The 20,798-nt window shown below is 45.0% G+C and overlaps 1 protein-coding gene across 1 annotated transcript in view; it reads right to left on the reverse strand.

Moving 5' to 3' along the window:
- Positions 1 to 20,798, reverse strand: part of SLC41A2 (solute carrier family 41 member 2) — a 121,207-nt gene that overhangs the window by 57,587 nt on the left and 42,822 nt on the right. Inside the window, exons 4-5 of the mRNA XM_075344735.1 lie at positions 5,360 to 5,431; positions 52 to 196 (exon numbers count right to left, since the gene is read on the reverse strand). Coding sequence (XP_075200850.1) covers positions 52 to 196; positions 5,360 to 5,431 — 217 coding nt within the window. The remainder of the gene's footprint in view (positions 1 to 51; positions 197 to 5,359; positions 5,432 to 20,798) is intronic.

Genomic DNA, 20,798 nt, shown 5'->3' on the forward strand with positions numbered 1-20,798 from the left:
CAGTTCCATGATGGAGTACAATAAGCATTGTCGATTTGGCTGAATACTTACCTTGAAGTAGTGAAGCTATAAAGGCCGTGGCCACACTGCTGGAGCAGAGAAGTATGGCATGGTCCAGACGGTATTTGCCCTCAGGAATCCAGCCCAATATAACTGCTGCAACGGCAGCCAAAAAGCCAACTACCGTGGCCTGTACCTGCGGAAAGCAAGAAACAGCTGTTCATGTCCTGTTCATAGCAGACAATCCATTGTATCCTCTGGAAAAGTAAGGGTATGTGCACATATTAAGTACTTGGTGCACAAGTTTTTTGGAAAAACGCATTGCAAAATATACGCGTTTTTGGTGCAGATTTTTCCCCACTAATTAGTATGGGTGAAATTTGCAGCAAAAACGCTGAAAGATTTGACAGGCTGTAGATTTAAACCTACACCAAATCTTCAAGGAGAACATAAGCAACGTGTGCATGAGATTTAGTGAGAATCCTGCTGGCATCATGAAACCCTTAAGGTTTTGGAACAAATCTGTACTGGAAAAAAAAACACTTTAAAAAGGCACTGTGTGCACGCTGCGGATTTTGCCGCGGAATTGCTGCAGAAAATGTGTTTAACATTGCTGCAGTCATTCCCCAGCAAATCCTATGGGTTTTAAAAAATTCTGTGTGCACACTGCGTTTTTTTTATACCCGCGGATTTTCCGATGCAGAATTAATGAGCATGTCACTTCCTTTCCGCAGGTACCTGTGCTTTTTGCCATAGATAATGGTAAAAACCGCGGGGACCAACTTGCGGTAAATGCGCTGCAAATAACGCGGGTGTGGTTTTACCGCGTTTTTTATCGCGGGTGCGGGATTCTATCAGTTTTTTCTTAAGAAAAAGGCACTTTCTAGTGCGCACATAGCCTTAAAATGGTATGTGTGCATACAGCCTAAGATATTGCAGATTTGAATGTCCTTTTATTTTTAAATGATTCTCAATAAAGCTATAGCTTTACACACTCAAGTCTAACTTATACAGTTTCCAGATCATCATAGAGTACTTTGTTGAAGTTATGATTTAATTAACTTATCGCATAATATTAATCATCTGAACTGAACTTTAGCTTCTTCAGTTTTGGTCTTTAAAGGTGTTCTCTAATGTAGAAAACACCAATAACCTAGCCTAAAGCCGAGTTTATACCAGCTAACTGGCGGTGTTAAACCAACGTGATCAGCAATGTTTCATTCAAAGTATAAAGGCTAAAATTACACTCGGCAGCACAGCTTCTGTTTTTATAGGACGATGCAAAGATAATGTCACCCCTTGAACGAGCGTTTTGCTGATTGGCAGCCAATTTACGCTGTACAATAATGGAGGAACAACCATTTGTAAAGGCACCTTTAAGATAAGCCATGAATGTAATTGGTGGAGAAGCTAAACTCTAGCAACAAGCACAATAAAGGACAAATTGTCAAGGGAATGGAACTGTGCAGCATTGGATGATCCACAACACTTGTGTAAAAAGTTAAGGGTACCCCACCAATAAAACACGTTAAGTATTTTCAGTCCTAAAAACCTCATTTGAAATGGCTTACAATTAAGGAGTATTCCCATCTTGTAAACTGATATCATATCATTAAACCTAAAGCACCACGGCAGCTATATTTTATGGCAGCACTGGAGTGGTGCTTTTAACCTAAAGGCCCCGTCACACTAAGCAACATCGCTAGCAACATCGCTGGTAACGAACAACTTTTGTGACGTTGCTAGCGATGTTGCTGTGTGTGACATCCAGCAACAACCTGGCCCCTGCTGTGAGGTCGTTGGTTGTTGCTGAATGTCCTGGGCCATTTTTTAGTTGTTGCTGTCCCGCTGTGAAGCACAGATCGCTGTGTGTGACAGCGAGACAGCAACAACTAATGTGCAGTGAGCAGGGAGCCAGCTTCTGCTGAGGCTGGTAACCAATGTAAACATCGGGTAACCAAGAAGCCCTGTCCTTGGTTACCCGATATTTACCTTTGATACCAGCCTCCTCCGCTCTCACTGTCAGTGCCGGCTCCTGCTCTGTGCACATGTAGCTGCAGCACACATCAGGTAATTAACCCGATGTGTGCTGTAACTAGGAGAGCAAGGAGCCAGCACTAAGCAGTGTGCGCTGCTCCCTGCTCTGTGCACATTTAGCTGCAGCACACATCAGGTAATTAACCCGATGTGTGCTGTAACTAGGAGAGCAAGGAGCCAGCGCTAAGCATTGTGCGCTGCTCCCTGCTCTGTGCACATTTAGCTGCAGCACACATCGGGTTAATTAACCTGATGTGTGCTGTAACTAGGAGACTGGGGGCTGGTCACTGGTTGCTGGTGAGCTCACCAGCAACTCGTGTAGCCACGCTCCAGCGATCCCTGCCAGGTGAGGTTGCTGGTGGGATCGCTGGAGCGTCGCAGTGTGACATCTCACCAGCAACCTCCTAGCAACTTACCAGCGATCCCTATCGTTGTTGGGATCGCTGGTAAGTTGCTTAGTGTGACTGGACCTTAAGGTTTCTGCCTCTGGTAATATAATCACCCTCTGGTGTCTTCTTTCCCCAGCGCCATCTTGTGACCGCAAGTTCTTACTGTTCGGAAGTCAAAAAAGTTACGTCACAAGGTCTCAATTCAAGTCTATGGGAGCCAAAACGAGGTCAGAATGAGGCTCTCATAGACTTTAATTGAGTTGTGACCTTTGGTTAGCTCCATGCAATACTGGAACTGCCTGCAGGTCACAAAAAAAAACACAAGACGGGCACTGATAAAAGATGAAGACACCAAGGGTGAGTATATTACTAAGGGCAGGGGACTTCGGTTAGAATAATCACTCCAGTGGGGAAATTAAAAAAAAACAAACAAACACTGGAGTGGTGCTTTAAATTTATGATTGGTGAAGGTCCTACCTCTGAGAATTGAACCGATCCAGATTATAAAAGGTCTTCCCAGCTAGTCTGGTTCACTCTCTTTTTCTTGAGAGCGGTGCCCCAGTCATCTGCTACAATTAGGTGGAAAGGGATTGCTGGTATGCAAGGAAAACCTTGAAGGATATGCAGCACTAGGACTCCTTTATTGTCAGGATTGATGGGAATCTTGCATGTGACCCCCAATGATCATAAAAATTGACAGTTTTATTTTCTCCATTGGTGAGTGCCCAAGATGTTTCACAAGTGTGTCACAGCCTAATGTTATTTCAGAGGGCTCTGGGATCAGAATGTCACAGCATATTGTGGATCATGGATCAACCTTAGTGGCTGCTTGCCATTTAACTTGAGTTGGAGTGTATTTAACTACATCCAGTACTGAAGGGGTTAAGGTTCATTTCTATCCTGCACTGATCTTACAGGTAGCTGTAACCTCAGCTGCAGCCACTCCATTTTATTATAAATATCTGCTCCTCACTCCTCTCTATGTTGGCTATAGGTCACACTTGTGCTGTCCACTTGAAGGAACCAGTCTTGGGAGGAAGCTGAGGTGTCGCTTGAGTTGCAGCTGAGAAGTTCCTGCTGGAGTTTTATTTGTTGTGTCTTTCTTCCCAGTTTGTCTTTCCTACCTTGTGTTGTCTTATGTCAGTAGCGAGGACTAGTGTCTCACTCTCCTGTACTAGTCAGGGTGAAGATCAGGGCCAGTGAGGGCCTAGGCATGCAGAAGGAGGGGTGTGAAGGACCAGTCTAGGGTCATTAGGGAGTGCAGGGATCAGCCAAAGGGGAGTGTCAGGAAGTGACCTCACTCCCCTCTCCCTAGAGCCAGGGCCCACCTTTGTATCGTGTTCTAGGTGTACCCTGTGTGTGGCAGCACACACTGGAAGTCTCCTTATGCCTTGCGGGACCATGGTAGTCACTGCATGACAAGATGCTGGACCCTTAAATAACAAAAAATTTGGCTCCTTATTTTTTATGATTGGTGGTAATCCTAGAAGTCGGTCCCTCGATTATCATAAAATGTTGGCTCTTTTATTCTCAGGATTGGTGTTAATCTTAGATCTAACCCCAATGAACCATAAAATGTTGTCTCTTTTATTCATAGTATCGGTGGGAATCCCAGGTGTCTGGCCCCAATGATCATAAAATATTGGCACTTTTATTGCCAGGATTGGCGGGAATCCTAGCGGTCAGTTCCCCAATGATCATAAAATGTTGGCTCTTTAATCTGCAGTACTGGAGGGAATCCTAGATTGTGATCCCCCGTGATCATAAAATGTATGCTCTGTTAGGGTACCTTCACACTTTAGCGATGCAGCAGCGATCCGACCAGCGATCTGACCTGGTCAGGATCGCTGCTGCATCGCTACATGGTCGCTGGTGAGCTGTCAAACAGGCAGATCTCACCAGCGACCAGCCCCCAGCCAGCAGCGACGTGCAAGCGACGCTGCGCTTGCACGGAGCCGGCGTCTGGAAGCTGCGGACACTGGTAACTAAGGTAAACATCGGGTATGGTTACCCGGTGTTTACCTTAGTTAGCAGCTCACACCGCTTAGCTTAGCGTGTGCAGGGAGCAGGAGCCGGCGCTGGCAGCATGAGAGCTGCGGAGGCTGGTAACGAAGGTAAATATCGGGTAAACACCTTGGTTACCCGATGTTTACCTTGGTTACAGCTTACCGCAGGCTGTCAGACGCCGACTCCTGCTGCCTTAACATTCAGGATTGTTGCTCTCTCGCTGTCACACACAGCGATGTGTGCTTATCAGCGGGAGAGCAACAATAAAAAAAATGAACCAGCACTGTGTGTAACGAGCAGCGATCTCACAGCAGGGGCCAGATCGCTGCTCAGTGTCACACGCAGCGAGATCGCTAATGAGGTCACAAAAAACGTGACTCAGCAGCGATCTCAGTAGCGATCTCGCTGTGTGAGAAGTACCCCTTAGTCTCAGAATTAATGGGCACCAATTATCATAAAATGTTTTCATATCCTAGCAATAAATACACCCCTGTAAATGAACAAAGCCCTAAGGTATACTAGAATGCATTGGAAAATGGTGAATGAAAACAAGACACCAGTATTAGGACAGGTCAGTTTAGATTTGGCTGTGTGCAAAGATCTGAAAGTGAACAACAACCAATTAGAACAATACTATAAAAATATATCCTTCCTCCTTGATGTTATCAGTTGTACAGCCTGAGCCTCCTGAAAACTCTTGTTGACTTTTCACCACTTGCAATTGAAGTACTTACTAGAAGAGAATATTCAATAGATGTAAAACACTATGTGTGAATGAAAACTAACACTGTATTTTAACCTGAGAACGACATCCCCACCGACAAACATGGTGGTGGCAGCATGCTGTGGGGATGCTTTTTTTCAGCATGGACAGAGAAGTTGGATATACAGTAAGTAAACACAAGGACTAAAAGATGATTTATTACCTGTTTTAAAGCCAGATTACCAATAATAAGGTTCCATTTCTCTATCGGAGAGTCCATCTTTCCAACATTGACCTAAAAAAAAAAAAAAGCCACAGACTTGTAATCTCCTTCATCAATACATAGATACATCCACAGATTTGTTGTGAAAGTTTCTGTTACTGTCTCTTTCAAGTAATTGGCACTTACAAAAATTCATGCCCAAGTGGGTAATTACAGAAAATGGAGTGAAGTGAGTAGTCACTTCACTGCTTGTTACGTTCCATATTTTTTACCATTCATGCAGGTTTCTTTTAATTTCGCCATGGAAACTATTCCCAATTATGATAAATTATGGTGAAAAAAATAAATAACAATATTAATACTAATAATAAAACAAGGAGTACACTGATCCAAAATATAATTGCTAAATTAGGCCTTGATTAGTCTAATAAAACAAATTCAATATTATTGAGTAGCCTGCAAATGCCAACTGCAGGGTATTGATTGTGTATTCTGACTGAAAAATTAGTGCCAGATGTCTTTTTTTATAAACTTGTATCACGAGCTGTGCCAAATTGTCTTATGAATTAGACAAATCTGAAGAGACAAGAAAAGTGGGCACCAAAGAGATGTATTTTAGGCCACATTTACTAACTAATCAAAAGGGAAAATGCCATGTAGAGATCCAGCTAGCAAGTGAAAAAAGGTGCTCTGGTCAGATGAGACAAAAGTAGAACTTTTTAGGTTAAATATAAAACGCTATGTGTGGTAGAAAGCGAACATTGCACATCACCAAGAAAACACCATTCCCACCGTTAAACATGGTGGTGGCAGCCCCATGCTGTGAGGATACTTTTCTTCACCAGTCAAAGTCCAGACCTAAATCTCATTGCAAATCTGGGGCAAGACTTGAATATGCTGTTCACAGATGCCTCCATCCGATCTCACTGAGCTAGGGCTATTTTTCAAAGAAGAATGGGAAAAAAATGTCAGCCTACACATGTGTAAAGCTGGTAGAAACATACCCCAAAAGATTTGCAACAAATGGTGATTCTACAAAGTATTGACTTAGGGGGCTGAATACAAATGCACATCATAATGTTTAGATTTATATATTTAACATAATTACAAAACTATGTACCATTTTCTTTACATAATTACAAAACCATGTACCATTTTCTTTACACTTCACAAACACATGCTACTTAGTGTTTGTATATCACATAAAACTACAATAAAATACAATTAAGTTTGTGAGTGTAAATTGAAAAAAAAAAAAAATGTGGAAGAGCTCACAGTGTATGAGTTGAATATGTGAATACTATTTCTAGACATAATACAGTGCCTACAAGTAGTATTCAACCCCTTGCAGATTTAGCAGGTTTACACATTCGTAATTAACTTGGTATTCTGACATTTGGACTGTAGATCAGCCTGGAAGTGTGAAATGCACTGCAGCAAAAAAGAATGTTATTTCTTTTATTTTTTAAATTGAGAAGTTTATTCAGGAGGGTCATTTATTATTCAACCCCTCAAACCACCAGAATTCTGTTTGGTTCCCCTAAAGTATTAAGAAGTATTTCAGGCACAAAGAACAATGAGCTTCACATGTTTGGATTAATTATCTCTTTTTCCAGCCTTTTCTGACTAATTAAGACCCTCCCCAAACTTGTGAACAGCACTCATACATGGTCAACATGGGAAAGACAAAGGAGCATTCCAAGGCCATCAGAGACAAGATCGTGGAGGGTCACAAGGCTGGCAAGGGGTACAAAACCCTTTCCAAGGAGTTGGGCCTACCTGTCTCCACTGTTGGGAGCATCATCCGGAAGTGGAAGGCTTATGGAACTACTGTTAGCCTTCCACGGCCTGGACAGCCTTTGAAAAAGTTTCCAAGGACAGGCTTGTCCGAAGAGTCAAGGCTAACCCAAGGACAACAAGGAAGGAGCTCCGGGAAGATCTCATGGCAGTGGGGACATTGGTTTCAGTCAATACCATAAGTAACGTACTCCACCGCAATGGTCTCTGTTCCAGACGAGCCCGTAAGGTACTTTTACTTTCAAAGCGTCATGTCAAGGCTCGTCTACAGTTTGCTCATGATCACTTGGAGGACTCTGAGGCAGACTGGTTCCAGGTTCTCTGGTCTGATGAGACCAAGATCGAGATCTTTGGTGCCAACCACACACGTGACGTTTGGAGACTGGATGGCACTGCATACGACCCCAAAAATACCATCCCTACAGTCAAGCATGGTGGTGGCAGCATCATGCTGTGGGGCTGTTTCTCAGCCAAGGGGCCTGGCCATCTGGTCCGCATCCGCTCCTCCATCAAGGATCTTAAGATGGGTCGTCATTTCATCTTCCAACAAGACAACGACCCAAAGCACACAGCCAAGAAAACCAAGGCCTGGTTCAAGAGGGAAAAAATCAAGGTGTTGCAGTGGCCTAGTCAGTCTCCTGACCTTAACCCAATTGAAAACTTGTGGAAGGAGCTCAAGATTAAAGTCCACATGAGACACCCAAAGAACCTAGATAACTTGGAGAAGATCTGCATGGAGGAGTGGGCCAAGATAACTCCAGAGACCTGTGCCGGCCTGATCAGGTCTTATAAAAGACGATTATTAGCTGTAATTGCAAACAAGGGTTATTCCACAAAATATTAAACCTAGGGGTTGAATAATAATTGACCCACACTTTTATGTTGAAAATTTATTAAAATTTAACTGAGCAACACAACTTGTTGGTTTGTAAGATTTATGCATCTGTTAATAAATCCTGCTCTTGTTTGAAGTTTTCAAGCTCTAACTTATTTGCATCTTATCAAACCTGCTAAATCTGCAGGGGGTTGAAGACTACTTGTAGGCACTGTATATCTATCTATCTATCTATAGCATATATATATATATATATATTATATATATATATATATATATATATATATATATATATGTACACACACACACACACACACACACACACTGTACAGATCAAAAATTTGGAGACACCTTCTCATTCAAAGACTTTTCTTTATTTTCATATCTGTGAAAATTGTAGATTCACATTGAAGGCATCAAAACTATGAATTAAAACATGTGGAATGAAATACTTAACAAAAAAGTGTGAAACAACTGAAAATATGTCTTATATTCTAGGTTCTTCAAAGTAGCCACCTTTTGCTTTGATTACTGCTTTGCACACTATTGGCATTCTCTTGATTAGCTTCAAGAGGTAGTCACCGGAAATGGTTTTCCAACAGTCTTGAGTGAGTTCCCAGAGATGCTTAGCACTTGTTGGCCCTTTTGCCTTCACTCTGCGGTCCAGCTCACCCCAAACCATCTCAATTGGGTTCAAGTCTGGTGAGTATGGAGGCAAGGTCATTTGGCGTAGCACCCCATCACTCTCCTTCTTAGTCAAATAGCCCTTACACAGCCTGGAGGTGTCTTAGGGGTCATTGTCCTGTTGAAAAATAAATGATGGTCCAACTAAACGCAAACCGGATGGAATAGCACGCCGCTGCAAGATGCTGTGGTAGCCATGCTGGTTCAGTATGCCTTCAATTTTGAATAAATCCTCAACAGTGTCACCAGCAAAGCATCCCCACACCATCACACCTCTTCCTCCATGCTTCACGGTGGGAACCAGGCATGTAGAGTCCATCCGTTCACCTTTTCTGCGTCGCACAAAGACACGGTGGTTGGATCCAAAGATCTCAAATATGGATTCATCAGACCAAAGCACAGATTTCCACTGTCCATTCCTTGTGTTCTTTAGCCCAAACAAGTCTTCTGCTTGTTGCCTGTCCTTAGCAGTGGTTTCCTAGCAGCTATTTTACCATGAAGGCCTGCTGCACAAAGGTAATGGGAAAATAGAACGAAGGAAGGAGGGATCCAGCACAAATCCTCGTGGTTAAAAGTAAAAAAACATCCTTTATTTCAAAAATTTAAAAGATCATCAGAGACCCGAAGTAGGGAACATATTTACAGTGGGCGCATAGGCAAACTTTACGCGTTTCGGACTGGGGGGGTAAAAACAACAGAGTCCTTAATCATAAGTCAATAAGTGTTTTTACCCCCCCAGTCCGAAACGCGTAAAGTTTGCCTATGCGCCCACTGTAAATATGTTCCCTACTTCGGGTCTCTGATGATCTTTTAAATTTTTGAAATAAAGGATGTTTTTTTACTTTTAACCACGAGGATTTGTGCTGGATCCCTCCTTCCTTCGTTCTATTTTCCCATTACCTTGGCTGGCCTGGACCTTCCAGCGGATCCGTGCACCCAGGAGATCACAGCAGTGGAGTCGGCAGGTGAGCTGAAATACCTTTATTTCACCTGCTGCACAAAGTCTCCTCTTAAGGGTAAGTTCACACAGTGCGTTTTTCACGGCGTTTTTGCGCAGTTTTCGGGTGCGTTTTTGCTCAGAAAACTGCATGACTTTGCTTCCCCAGCAAAGTCTATGAGTTTTCATTTTTGCTGTCGGCACACAGCGTTTTTTTTCAGCTGCGTTTTTGTGGTGCCACAAAAACGCAGCATGTCAATTATTCCCGCGTTTTTCACTGCGCTTTTCATCCATTGAGTGCAATGGGATGTTGAAAGACGCAATGAGAAACGCAAATAGCTGCGTTTTGGTGCGTTTCTAAGACCAAAAACGCAGCTATAAACGCAGGAGGTGGGTAGTAAAGTGACATGTACAGGAAGAGGATTCCTTCTGTCAGTAAATACAGAAGCGTGAATCCTCCCGGTACCGTCACCGCCGCTTCCACCTCCAGTCCTGTGCATGCATGCTGCCGTGCGGCGCCATGTTCGGGCAGGAGGTGGAAGCGGCTACGAAAACAAAAGTGAACAGTAGAAAAAAAAAAAATTCATACTCACCTGTCTGCAGGGTCCCGATGCCATGCCTGCTCCCATCTCCTCTCACGGTATCGCCACCCCCGCTCCGGCTGTGTGCAGACGGCCGGGACACCTCCGATGGATGCAAGACCTGGCGATGGATCACCTGATGCAGTCACCTGACGCATCAGCTGATCGTAAGTATCGCGGTGATGCGGGCGCCCGGCCGGTTTAACCTATCAGCGGATGCGTCAGGAGACTTCATCAGCTGATTACCGGCAGCTGCTGCAGCGATCGGACAGGATCAGACTCCCGCCCCATCGCTCCAGGAGCTGCCGGTAATCAGCACATAAGTGAGTATTTTTTTTTTTTTGCACCGATGCATCTGCTGATTGTATAAACGGCTTTTATACAATCAGCTGATGTGTGATGTGCTTCAGCCCCTAGAACCTGACACATCATCTGATCGCTTTGCCTTCCAGCAAATCCATCAGATGATATTGGATCCGGATTGGACGGCGCGGGACCCTTGACCCAGGATTACTGCGGAGGGGGGGGGGTCTTTATTTCAATAAAGATGGAGTCACTAATTGTGTTGTGTTTTATTTCTAATAAAAAATATTTTTCTGTGTGTTGTGTTTTTTTTTTTTTTATCATTACTAGAAATTCATGGTGGCCATGTCTAATATTGGCGTGACACCATGAATTTCGGGCTTAGGGCCAGCTGATAATATACAGCTATCCCTAACCCCATTATTACCCAGCGAGCCACCCGGCATCAGGGCAGCTGGAAGAGTTGGATACAGCGCCAGAAGATGGCGCTTCTATGAAAGCGCCATTTTCTGGGGTGGCTGCGGGACTGCAATTCACAGCGGGGGTGCCCAGAAAGCATGGGCACCCTGCACTGTGGATTCCAATCCCCAGCTGCCTAGTTGTACCCGGCTGGACTCAAAAATTGGGCGAAGCCCACGTCTTTTTTTTTTTTTAAATTATTTCATGAAATTCATGAAATTAAAAAAAAAAAAAAGGGCTTCTCTATATTTTTGGTTCCCAGCCGGGTACAAATAGGCAGCTGGGGTTGGGGGCAACCTGTACCTGCCTGCTGTACCTGGCTAGCATACAAAAATATGGCGAAGCCCACGTCATTTTTTGGGGGGCAAAAAACTCCTGCATTCAGTCCTGGATGGAGGATGCTGAGCCTTGTAGTTCTGCAGCTGCTGTCTGCTCTCCTGCATACACTATTGGATGGAGTATGCTGAGCCTTGTAGTTCTGCTCCCTCTGCCTCTCCCTCCAGCATACAGTCCTGTATGGAGCATGCTGAGCCTTGTAGTTCTGCAGCTGTCTGCTCTATTGCATACACTAGTGGAGAATGAAGAACATATTGAAGAAGGAAATGACATCAGACTTTTTTTTTTTTCAACAATCTTTAATGGCATTGTTCACTGATAAACGCATAAAGACGCAGTGAGCAAAAACGCAGCAAAAAAACGCACCAAATCGCGGCAAAACGCGTGCGTTTTTTGCCGCGTTTTTTTGACACGGGTGCGTTTTTTGTGCGTTTTTTGCCGCAAAAAACGCACAAAAGCGCAGCGTCAAAAAAACGCAGTGTGTGAACCTAGCCTAATAGTTGTTCTGCGAGAGATGTGTCTGCTGCTAGAACGCTGTGTGGCATTGACGTGGTCTCTAATCTGAGCTGCTGTTAACCTGCGATTTCTGAGGCTGGTGACTCGGATATATTTATCCTCCACAGCAGAGGTGACTCTTGGTCTTCCTTTCCTGGGGCGGTCCTCATGTGAGCCAGTTTCTTTGTAGCGTTTGATGGTTTTTGCCACTGCACTTGGGGACATTTTCAAAGTTTTCCCAATTTTTCGGACTGACTGACCTTCATTTCTTAAAGTAATGATGGTCACTCGTTTTTCTTTACTTAGAATTTGTATTATGGCAAGAAAAAAAGCAGCTAACAATCTATTCAGTAGGACTATGAGCTGTGTATCCACCAGACTTCTGCATAACACAACTGATGGTCCCAACCCCATTTATAAGGCAAGAAATCCCACTTATTAAACCTGACAGGGCACACCTGTGAAGTGAAAACCATTTCCGGTGACTACCTCTTGAAGCTCATCAAGAGAATGCCAAGAGTGTGCAAAGCAGTAATCAAAGCAAAAGGTGGCTACTTTGAAGAACCTAGAATATAAGACAAATTTTCAGGTGTTTCACACTTTTCTGTTAAGTATTTCATTCCACGTTTTGATGCCTGCAATGTGAATCTACAATTTTCAGAGTCCTGAAAATAAAGAAAACTCTTTGAATGAGAAGGTGTGTCCAAAGTTTTGGTCTGTACTGTATATATAATGAATAACCCAGGGTTTTTCAAATAAGTCTCTCAGAGGTCAAAGACTTCCATTGTTCAAGCAGAAGACACTCTTCTCTAGTGTTTTGTAAGCTTGAAGTATCTTTCTCTTGAGGACTTCCTCTAAGCTTCTGTAACCTGCGGGGCTCTTTTTGTGTTGTTTTTTTGTTTTTCGGGGGGTGGGGGGGGGTTAGCAGTTTTCGGCCCTTTTTACATTTTTTTTTTTTACTGGAAGAGTCAAGACTATTAAAGAATGTGTCAGGTCCAATAATAATATTAACCAGCATGTGTAGAGTTAATCGGTAGGTAAACAGTGCTATGAACATGGCTACAAAAAGTTAATTTTCTACCGAGTGCAGCACTTTCTTTATGGCGGCCAGGCAACTTTTTACCAATAAAACTGCAGATTAACCCTACATCTGTAAGCTAACAGTGTTATGGAAAATCACAGGTTCCCTGTGTGCAATGAATAAAATGCAATGTTTGAAGCAAAATCACTGACAAAAAGCTCAGAGATATGTCCACATGTCTTTTCAGCCTTTCCATTCTCCTCCAATTGTGAAGTATTACTTGTCTTCTTAGTGGGAAGCCGCAGAAGACTATACATGCCACTTCTATAAACTGCTTGAAAACGTTAATTTTTTTTTTTTAAAAAAAATGAATAATTATGAATGTTTGAGGGTTTTTGTTTGATTTCTACTCTAAAATACCTAAAAAAAAAATTACTATGACTATACCTTTAGGAAAGGGAAAAACTACTAATAAAAACCAAGGTAAGCATTTCTGAAGCAGCATCTGTGATGACTCAGCATCTGGCCACTTGTGTGGGGGATGAACTGTTCTTAATTAGGTCAGATGTGATGTTCCTTTGTTTGGTAAAACAAAAGAAGTTAGCAATTGTTTCATGTCAGACTGACCAGAGTCTTATTGTCTGTTAAATGTGGCTTGCCTCAGCCCTTTTGACTACATCAATCAATGGAAAATTATGCAGTTGGATTGAACTAGTGATCAATGAGAGAAAATCCATCTTCCACCAATCCTGCAAGATACAATATCCTGGAATGAGAACTCAGGGGTATAAAAAGGGCCTTGCTCCTCTTACCAGATTCATATTCTAGAGGAGTGCAGCCTAGGATTCATGGTTGCAGCTGGGGGATCACAGAACTGCTTCACAATTTGTTAATTCTACAGGACTGCAGCCTAGGATCCACAGTTCCAGCTGGAGGATCACAGAACTGTTTTACTGCTCAACACTCGAATTAGCTTGCAGAACCCAAATTGGTGTAATTTGGACGCCTGACTACATATCTTGCTGTGCTCGGTCAGCTTGCTGCTATCTCTTCTCAGTGGGTGCCAGCCAAAAGAAGGGTGCTGCTGGCTCGGATAGTTGGCCTTGGAAGCCCCAAAGTCATGAAGATTATAATCCAGGGGTCTCAAACTCAGCTAGATGTATGGGCCGCACATAAAAAAAAAAAAAAATAATGAGAGGGGCCGCATTGATTGCAGGACAAAGTGATTTCCATAGTTTTTTCTACACACGTTTGGATCATTTTTTGGAACATTTTCTGCTTGTTTATTATGACAAACCTGCACTTTTTCTTTAGTTAAGTTTACATATATAAAAAAGCATTTTTAATGACAAAAAAAATTCATGCTTTATTTTGATTTTTTTTTTTTTTTTTAATCACCTTCTTGTAATGTTGTTTTACAAGTAGCAGCATCATATATTAATCTTAGCCAGCATCTTGTTGTAATTTCTTCATGCTGCAGTAATGTCCCCATCCGTGTGCCCTGTAGTAATATGCTCATACTTTTAGTATTGTGCCAATCCTTGTGCCCTGCACTATTGTGCTCATCCTTGGGGTATTGTGCTCATCCTTGTGCCCAGGGGTATTGTGCTCATCCTTGTGCCCAGTAGTATTATGCTCATCCTTGTGCCCAGTAGTATTGTGCTCATCCTTGTGCCCAGTAGTATTGTGCTCATCCTTGTGCCCTGTAGTATTGTACCCATCCTTGAGCCCAATAGTATTGTGCCAATCCCTGCAGTATTGTGCTCATCCTTGTGCCCATCCTTTAATAATACTCAAAAAAAATTCTCCTCACCTTTCCTCCGTTCCCTGAGTGCCCATGATCAGTGTTTGCAGAGTTTTGGAGGCAGCATGCTTCAGCTGCGTTCAAAACGCTGCGATGTGTAGTACAAGCATAGTGGATTGGATTTCTAGAAAGCCCATGCCCACTGTGTGTGTATGGCTCGCAGCAAACACTGACCTGCGATGCGGCTTTCAGAGGCCGCATCATGTGACTTGTTTGCTGTGGAGTCGCAAGCATCCTCTGCAGAGAGAACACAGCGAGGAGACCGCAGTGCCCTGAACCCTGATCGTGGGGACGGGCTGTTGCTGTCTCCTATGATCTCCTGCAGAGGATACTTGCGGCCCCGCAAGTCAGGACCCGCTGCGTCCAGGAGGTAACAGATCCTGATCGTGGGCATGTATCTTACCCGCTTGTTGCAGCCCGCAGACCCCGTGATGATCGTAGCCTTATGCCGGGGATCAGCGCCGCCAGGGCTTTACTACAGTTGAATCATTTGCAGTGCCACACAGTGGAGCATTCTGCACTATATCAATGGCTGCTCTCCGCCAATCAGATGCAAGGAGGTGACGTCATACAGCGACGTCACCTCCTTGCGTCTGATTGGCAGACGGCAGCCACTGGTCTAGTGCGAAAGCTCCTCTGCCCGGCACTATAAATGATTCAACTGTGCTCTGTTAGCGACGACCCCCGGCATAGGGCCGCGATCATCAGGGGATCTGCGGGCCGCAACAAGCAGCCTCAGGGGCCACATGCGGCCCACGTGTTTGAGACCTCTGTTTTAATCCCTGATGAGCCTGGTGGTTTCCTCACCCTGTGTTGTCTGAGTAGTGTTCTATCCAAGGGCGAAGGAGTGCGGGTGATCAGTAGGATGAACACTGCTCCGTGCAGTCTTTCTGACATGTCTCCACAGTATCCACTAGCAAAATGCGTCAGATTGTGCTGCCTCTAAAAACTGTGTATGAACTCTTTGTGATAATAAGATTGGTAAATCATATACATCACATAACAGACTGGGACTGCTGTACATACATCACAGGAGGGGCTGGGGGCATATACAGCATATAGGAGACGCTGGGACTGCTGTATATATATTACAGGAGATGCCCTAGCCCCTCCTTTGATTTGTATGACCCAGCCCCTCCTGTGATGTATATGCCCCAGCCTCTCCAACATGATGTACAGTGCCTACAAGTAGTATTCAACCCCCTGCAGATTTAGCAGGTTTACACATTCGGAATTAACTTGGCATTGTGACATTTGGACTGTAGATCAGCCTGGAAGTGTGAAATGCACTGCAGCAAAAAAGAATGTTATTTCTTTTTTTATTTTTTTTTTAAATTGTGAAAAGTTTATTCAGAGGGTCATTTATTATTCAACCCCTCAAACCACAAGAATTCTGTTTGGTTCCCCTAAAGTATTAAGAAGTATTTCAGGCACAAAGAACAATGAGCTTCACATGTTTGGATTAATTCTCTCTTTTTCCAGCCTTTTCTGACTAATTAAAACCCTTCCCAAACTTGTGAACAGCACTCATACTTGGTCAACATGGGAAAGACAAAGGAGCATTCCAAGGCCATCAGAGACAAGATCGTGGAGGGTCACAAGGCTGGCAAGGGGTACAAAACCCTTTCCAAGGAGTTGGGCCTACCTGTCTCCACTGTTGGGAGCATCATCCGGAAGTGGAAGGCTTATGGAACTACTGTTAGCCTTCCACGGCCTGGACAGCCTTTGAAAGTTTCCACCCGTGCCGAGGCCAGGCTTGTCCGAAGAGTCAAGGCTAACCCAAGGACAACAAGGAAGGAGCTCCGGGAAGATCTCATGGCAGTGGGGACATTGGTTTCAGTCAATACCATAAGTAACGTACTCCACCGCAATGGTCTCCGTTCCAGACGAGCCCGTAAGGTACCTTTACTTTCAAAGCGTCATGTCAAGGCTCGTCTACAGTTTGCTCATGATCACTTGGAGGACTCTGAGACAGACTGGTTCAAGGTTCTCTGGTCTGATGAGACCAAGATCGAGATCTTTGGTGCCAACCACACACGTGACGTTTGGAGACTGGATGGCACTGCATACGACCTCAAGAATACCATCCCTACAGTCAAGCATGGTGGTGGCAGCATCATGCTGTGGGGCTGTTTCTCAGCCAAGGGGCCTGGCCATCTGGTCCGCATCCGCTCCTCCATCAAGGATCTTAAGATGGGTCGTCATTTCATCTTCCAACAAGACAACGACCCAAAGCACACAGCCAAGAAAACCAAGGCCTGGTTCAAGAGGGAAAAAAATCAAGGTGTTGCAGTGGCCTAGTCAGTCTCCTGACCTTAACCCAATTGAAAAACTTGTGGAAGGAGCTCAAGATTAAAGTCCACATGAGACACCCAAAGAACCTAGATAACTTGGAGAAGATCTGCATGGAGGAGTGGGCCAAGATAACTCCAGAGACCTGTGCCGGCCTGATCAGGTCTTATAAAAGACGATTATTAGCTGTAATTGCAAACAAGGGTTATTCCACAAAATATTAAACCTAGGGGTTGAATAATAATTGACCCACACTTTTATGTTGAAAATTTATTAAAATTTAACTGAGCAACATAAGTTGTTGGTTTGTAAGATTTATGCATCTGTTAATAAATCCTGCTCTTGTTTGAAGTTTTCAGGCTCTAACTTATTTGCATCTTATCAAACCTGCTAAACCAGCAGGGGGTTGAATACTACTTGTAGGCACTGTATATGCCCCAACCTCTCATGCAATGTATATGCCCCCAGCCCCTCATGCAATGTATATGCCCCCCAGCCCCTCATGCGATGCATATGCCCCCAGCGGCTCCTGTGATGTGTATGCTCTAGCCCCGCCTATGATATATACATCACAGTAGCCGCTGGGGGCATATACAACACAGGAGGAGCTGAGAGCATATACATCACTGGAGGGGCAGAGGGCATATACAGTACATCATTGGGAGGCATAGATCTGACTTTGGAGCACAGACGGCACTGCGGGGAGCACAGACGGCACTGCGGGGAGCACAGACGGCACTGCGGGGAGCACAGACGGCACTGCGGGGAGCACAGACGGCACTGCGGGGAGCACAGACGGCACTGCGGGGAGCACAGACGGCACTGCGGGGAGCACAGACGGCACTGCGGGGAGCACAGACGGCACTGCGGGGAGCACAGACGGCACTGCGGGGAGCACAGACGGCACTGCGGGGAGCACAGACGGCACTGCGGGGAGCACAGACGGCACTGCGGGGAGGACAGACGGCACTGCGGGGAGGACAGACGGCACTGCGGGGAGGACAGACGGCACTGCGGGGAGGACAGACGGCACTGCGGGGAGGACAGACGGCACTGCGGGGAGGACAGACGGCACTGCGGGGAGCACAGACGGCACTGCGGGGAGCACAGACGGCACTGCGGGGAGCACAGACGGCACTGCGGGGAGCACAGACGGCACTGCGGGGAGCACAGACGGCACTGCGGGGAGCACAGACGGCACTAAATGGCTCTCGGGGAAACGGACAACACTTGCGGAGCACAGATAGCATGGGTGAGCATGGACATGGGGGGGCACAGCACTGGGGGTGGTTCACAGCAATGGGTGGGGTGTGGGGTGGGGGAGTCACACATTCCTAGGGAAAAAGGGGCACAGAGGCCTAGGGGAGGGGGACACACAGCACTAAAGGGGAGGAACATTGCCCTGGTGGAGGAGGGGGGCACACAAACCTGGTGGAGCGGGCACACGGCATCTGGGAAGCGGGCACATAGCACAGTGGGAGCGCACACATTGTGAGCGGGCACACAGCACAGTGGCAGCGCGCACAGGGAAGGCGGGCACGCAGCACAGCCGGAGCGGCACACAGCGCTGGAAACCGTGAAACTGCTGCTGGTCTTCTGTGGGTCGGGGCGCAGAGCTCTAACCCCGCCCACAATGTAAGTCCTCAGCACAAAAGCACTAACCAGCGTTCAGTAGTCAATGCTGAATGCACGTCCTCGCAGCGCACAAGGGGATTTAAAGGGCCAGCAGCCGGCAAGACACGGCTGCCGGCAGGCAGATTCCCGGGCCCGCAGAAAAGGTAACTGCACTAGAGAGTAACCAAAGAAGTTCACAAATGTGGGCCAGAACTTAGCACCGGATCACTTTTGACCTTCGAAATAGCTCCTTTGAGGAAGAGGCAAGGATAAAGTGGTCTTGGGAATAGGAGAATATTTAGTGGTTTTCTGGTAACAAAACATTGGAGATCTTAGAACTCTACACCTCTTAGGCCACAGATTCATAGCGACAACCATGTGGATGACAGCGGAGGAGTAAATATAAAATTATCTAAAATTAAAATAGGTATAAATAAGTCCATTCTCAAAAAAATTGGCCCTCAATGTTAAAGAATAGGACTTTCCCCCCCCAAAAAAAAAACAACTTTCCACCAAAACCCCACCAGAAAAGGATATCAGTCTTGAAGAGCGTGCTACATAAAATCTGATTTTTCACTCTGTACCATAATTTGTATTCCTCGGTAATTACTTGACGTCCTGACACAATTTTTGCAGGCTGCTTATTGATTATGTAACGTTGAGCCCTTTAACGATTTATGCTTTTGTCTACCAAATCTAAGCCGTTACCTGGAGCCTCCACATCCTAAAGCAAAGCTTTGCCGGTAAGATAGGGGGCCCAGACAGTGAGGAGAGAAAGGAGCTGGCCAGCATTTGTTACCAAAAAGCAATTCATTTTACCATTGATTTTCTGGGTGATCTGTTTCTGCTACATAAAAAAATAGCTGCACAAATAACATTTTGTCGGGATCAGGTTAAACATGAATAACATTGTGTTAGCATTGAGCAATTTCAAAAGGGTTATGATGAAATTGCTGGCCTCTGGATTTCCATCCACAATGCCTGCCTTTGTCAGTGTGACCTTGTACACATCAGTTTTCTGGAATGACACTTCATTTCTGCTCAGATTAAATATAAAGGGATTTCCAGATGTATACCGCTCTTGGATACCACTGTATAGGCATACCGCGGCATATGTTGCCCAGAGACATCTATATTTAAAAAGTGCATTGCGCTGTATAGGATTTTATTATTATAAAGCACATTCTTGTATATATAGTAAATATAATACTGCCAATAGAACAATTTGGTTTTCAGTGGGGTAAATGGGGGCCTATGGCTACTTTCAAGAACAAGAAAGCTCTGAGCGTGTTCCAAATCACAATGTGAACAGACGCTAAAACCTTATTCACTTGTCTGACGTCTGCCTCGTGAGGCTCTTGAGCACATTACAGAATAGCAATTATTCTAGAGCTAAAGAAGATAGGCCACTACTTGGAAGACCCTTCTCAATCTGGATCTTTCCCCCATTTAAAATAATAAGGCTGTGAGTGCACGCTGCGTTTTTTTGCCATGTTTTTTTTGGTGCAGTTTGTTGCCCAAAACTGCATGTCTATTCTTCTCACAGCAAAGTCTGTAAGAATTCTAAAAGGCTGTGTGTGACGGGGTCCTTCTCCCATGTCACACAATCAACAGAGCGAGAGATCCGTGAGCAATCCAAAGAACATTTATTCCAAGCAAACTCAGAAGGTTCATAAAAATAATCCACCATACAGAGGGTAAAGTAGTCCAAAAATACGAATATAGTCCACTAAGCGATAAATGTCCAGGTCTCTCTAAGAAGCCGCAGCTTCTGCCCCAGAGGATCAATCTTACTCCTTCTCTCTTGAAGTTCTCAAACAGACTGCCCAATCTCCCAGGTAAACAGAGAGTTTAAAGCTGGTGTCACACACAGCGACAACGACGTTGCTGCTACGTCACCATTTTCTGTGACGTTGCAGCGACGTCCCGTCGCTGTCGCTGTGTGTGACATCCAGCAACGACCTGGCCCCTGCTGTGAGGTCGCCGGTCGTTGCTGAATGTCCAGCTTCATTTTTTGGTCGTCACTCTCCCGCTGTGACGCACACATCTCTGTGTGACAGCGAGAGAGCGACGAAATGAAGCGAGCAGGAGCCGGCACTGGCAGCTGCGGTAAGCTGTAACCAGCGTAAACATCGGGTAACCAAGGGAAGACCTTTCCCTGGTTACCCGATGTTTACGCTGGTTACCAGCGTCCGCTCTTGCTGCCAGTGCCGGCTCCTGCACTGTGCACATGTGGCTGCAGTACACATCGGGTAATTAACCCGATGTATACTGTAGCAAG

The sequence above is a fragment of the Anomaloglossus baeobatrachus genome, chromosome 4 (genome assembly GCF_048569485.1).
Source record: "Anomaloglossus baeobatrachus isolate aAnoBae1 chromosome 4, aAnoBae1.hap1, whole genome shotgun sequence".
Lineage (NCBI taxonomy): Eukaryota > Metazoa > Chordata > Amphibia > Anura > Aromobatidae > Anomaloglossus > Anomaloglossus baeobatrachus.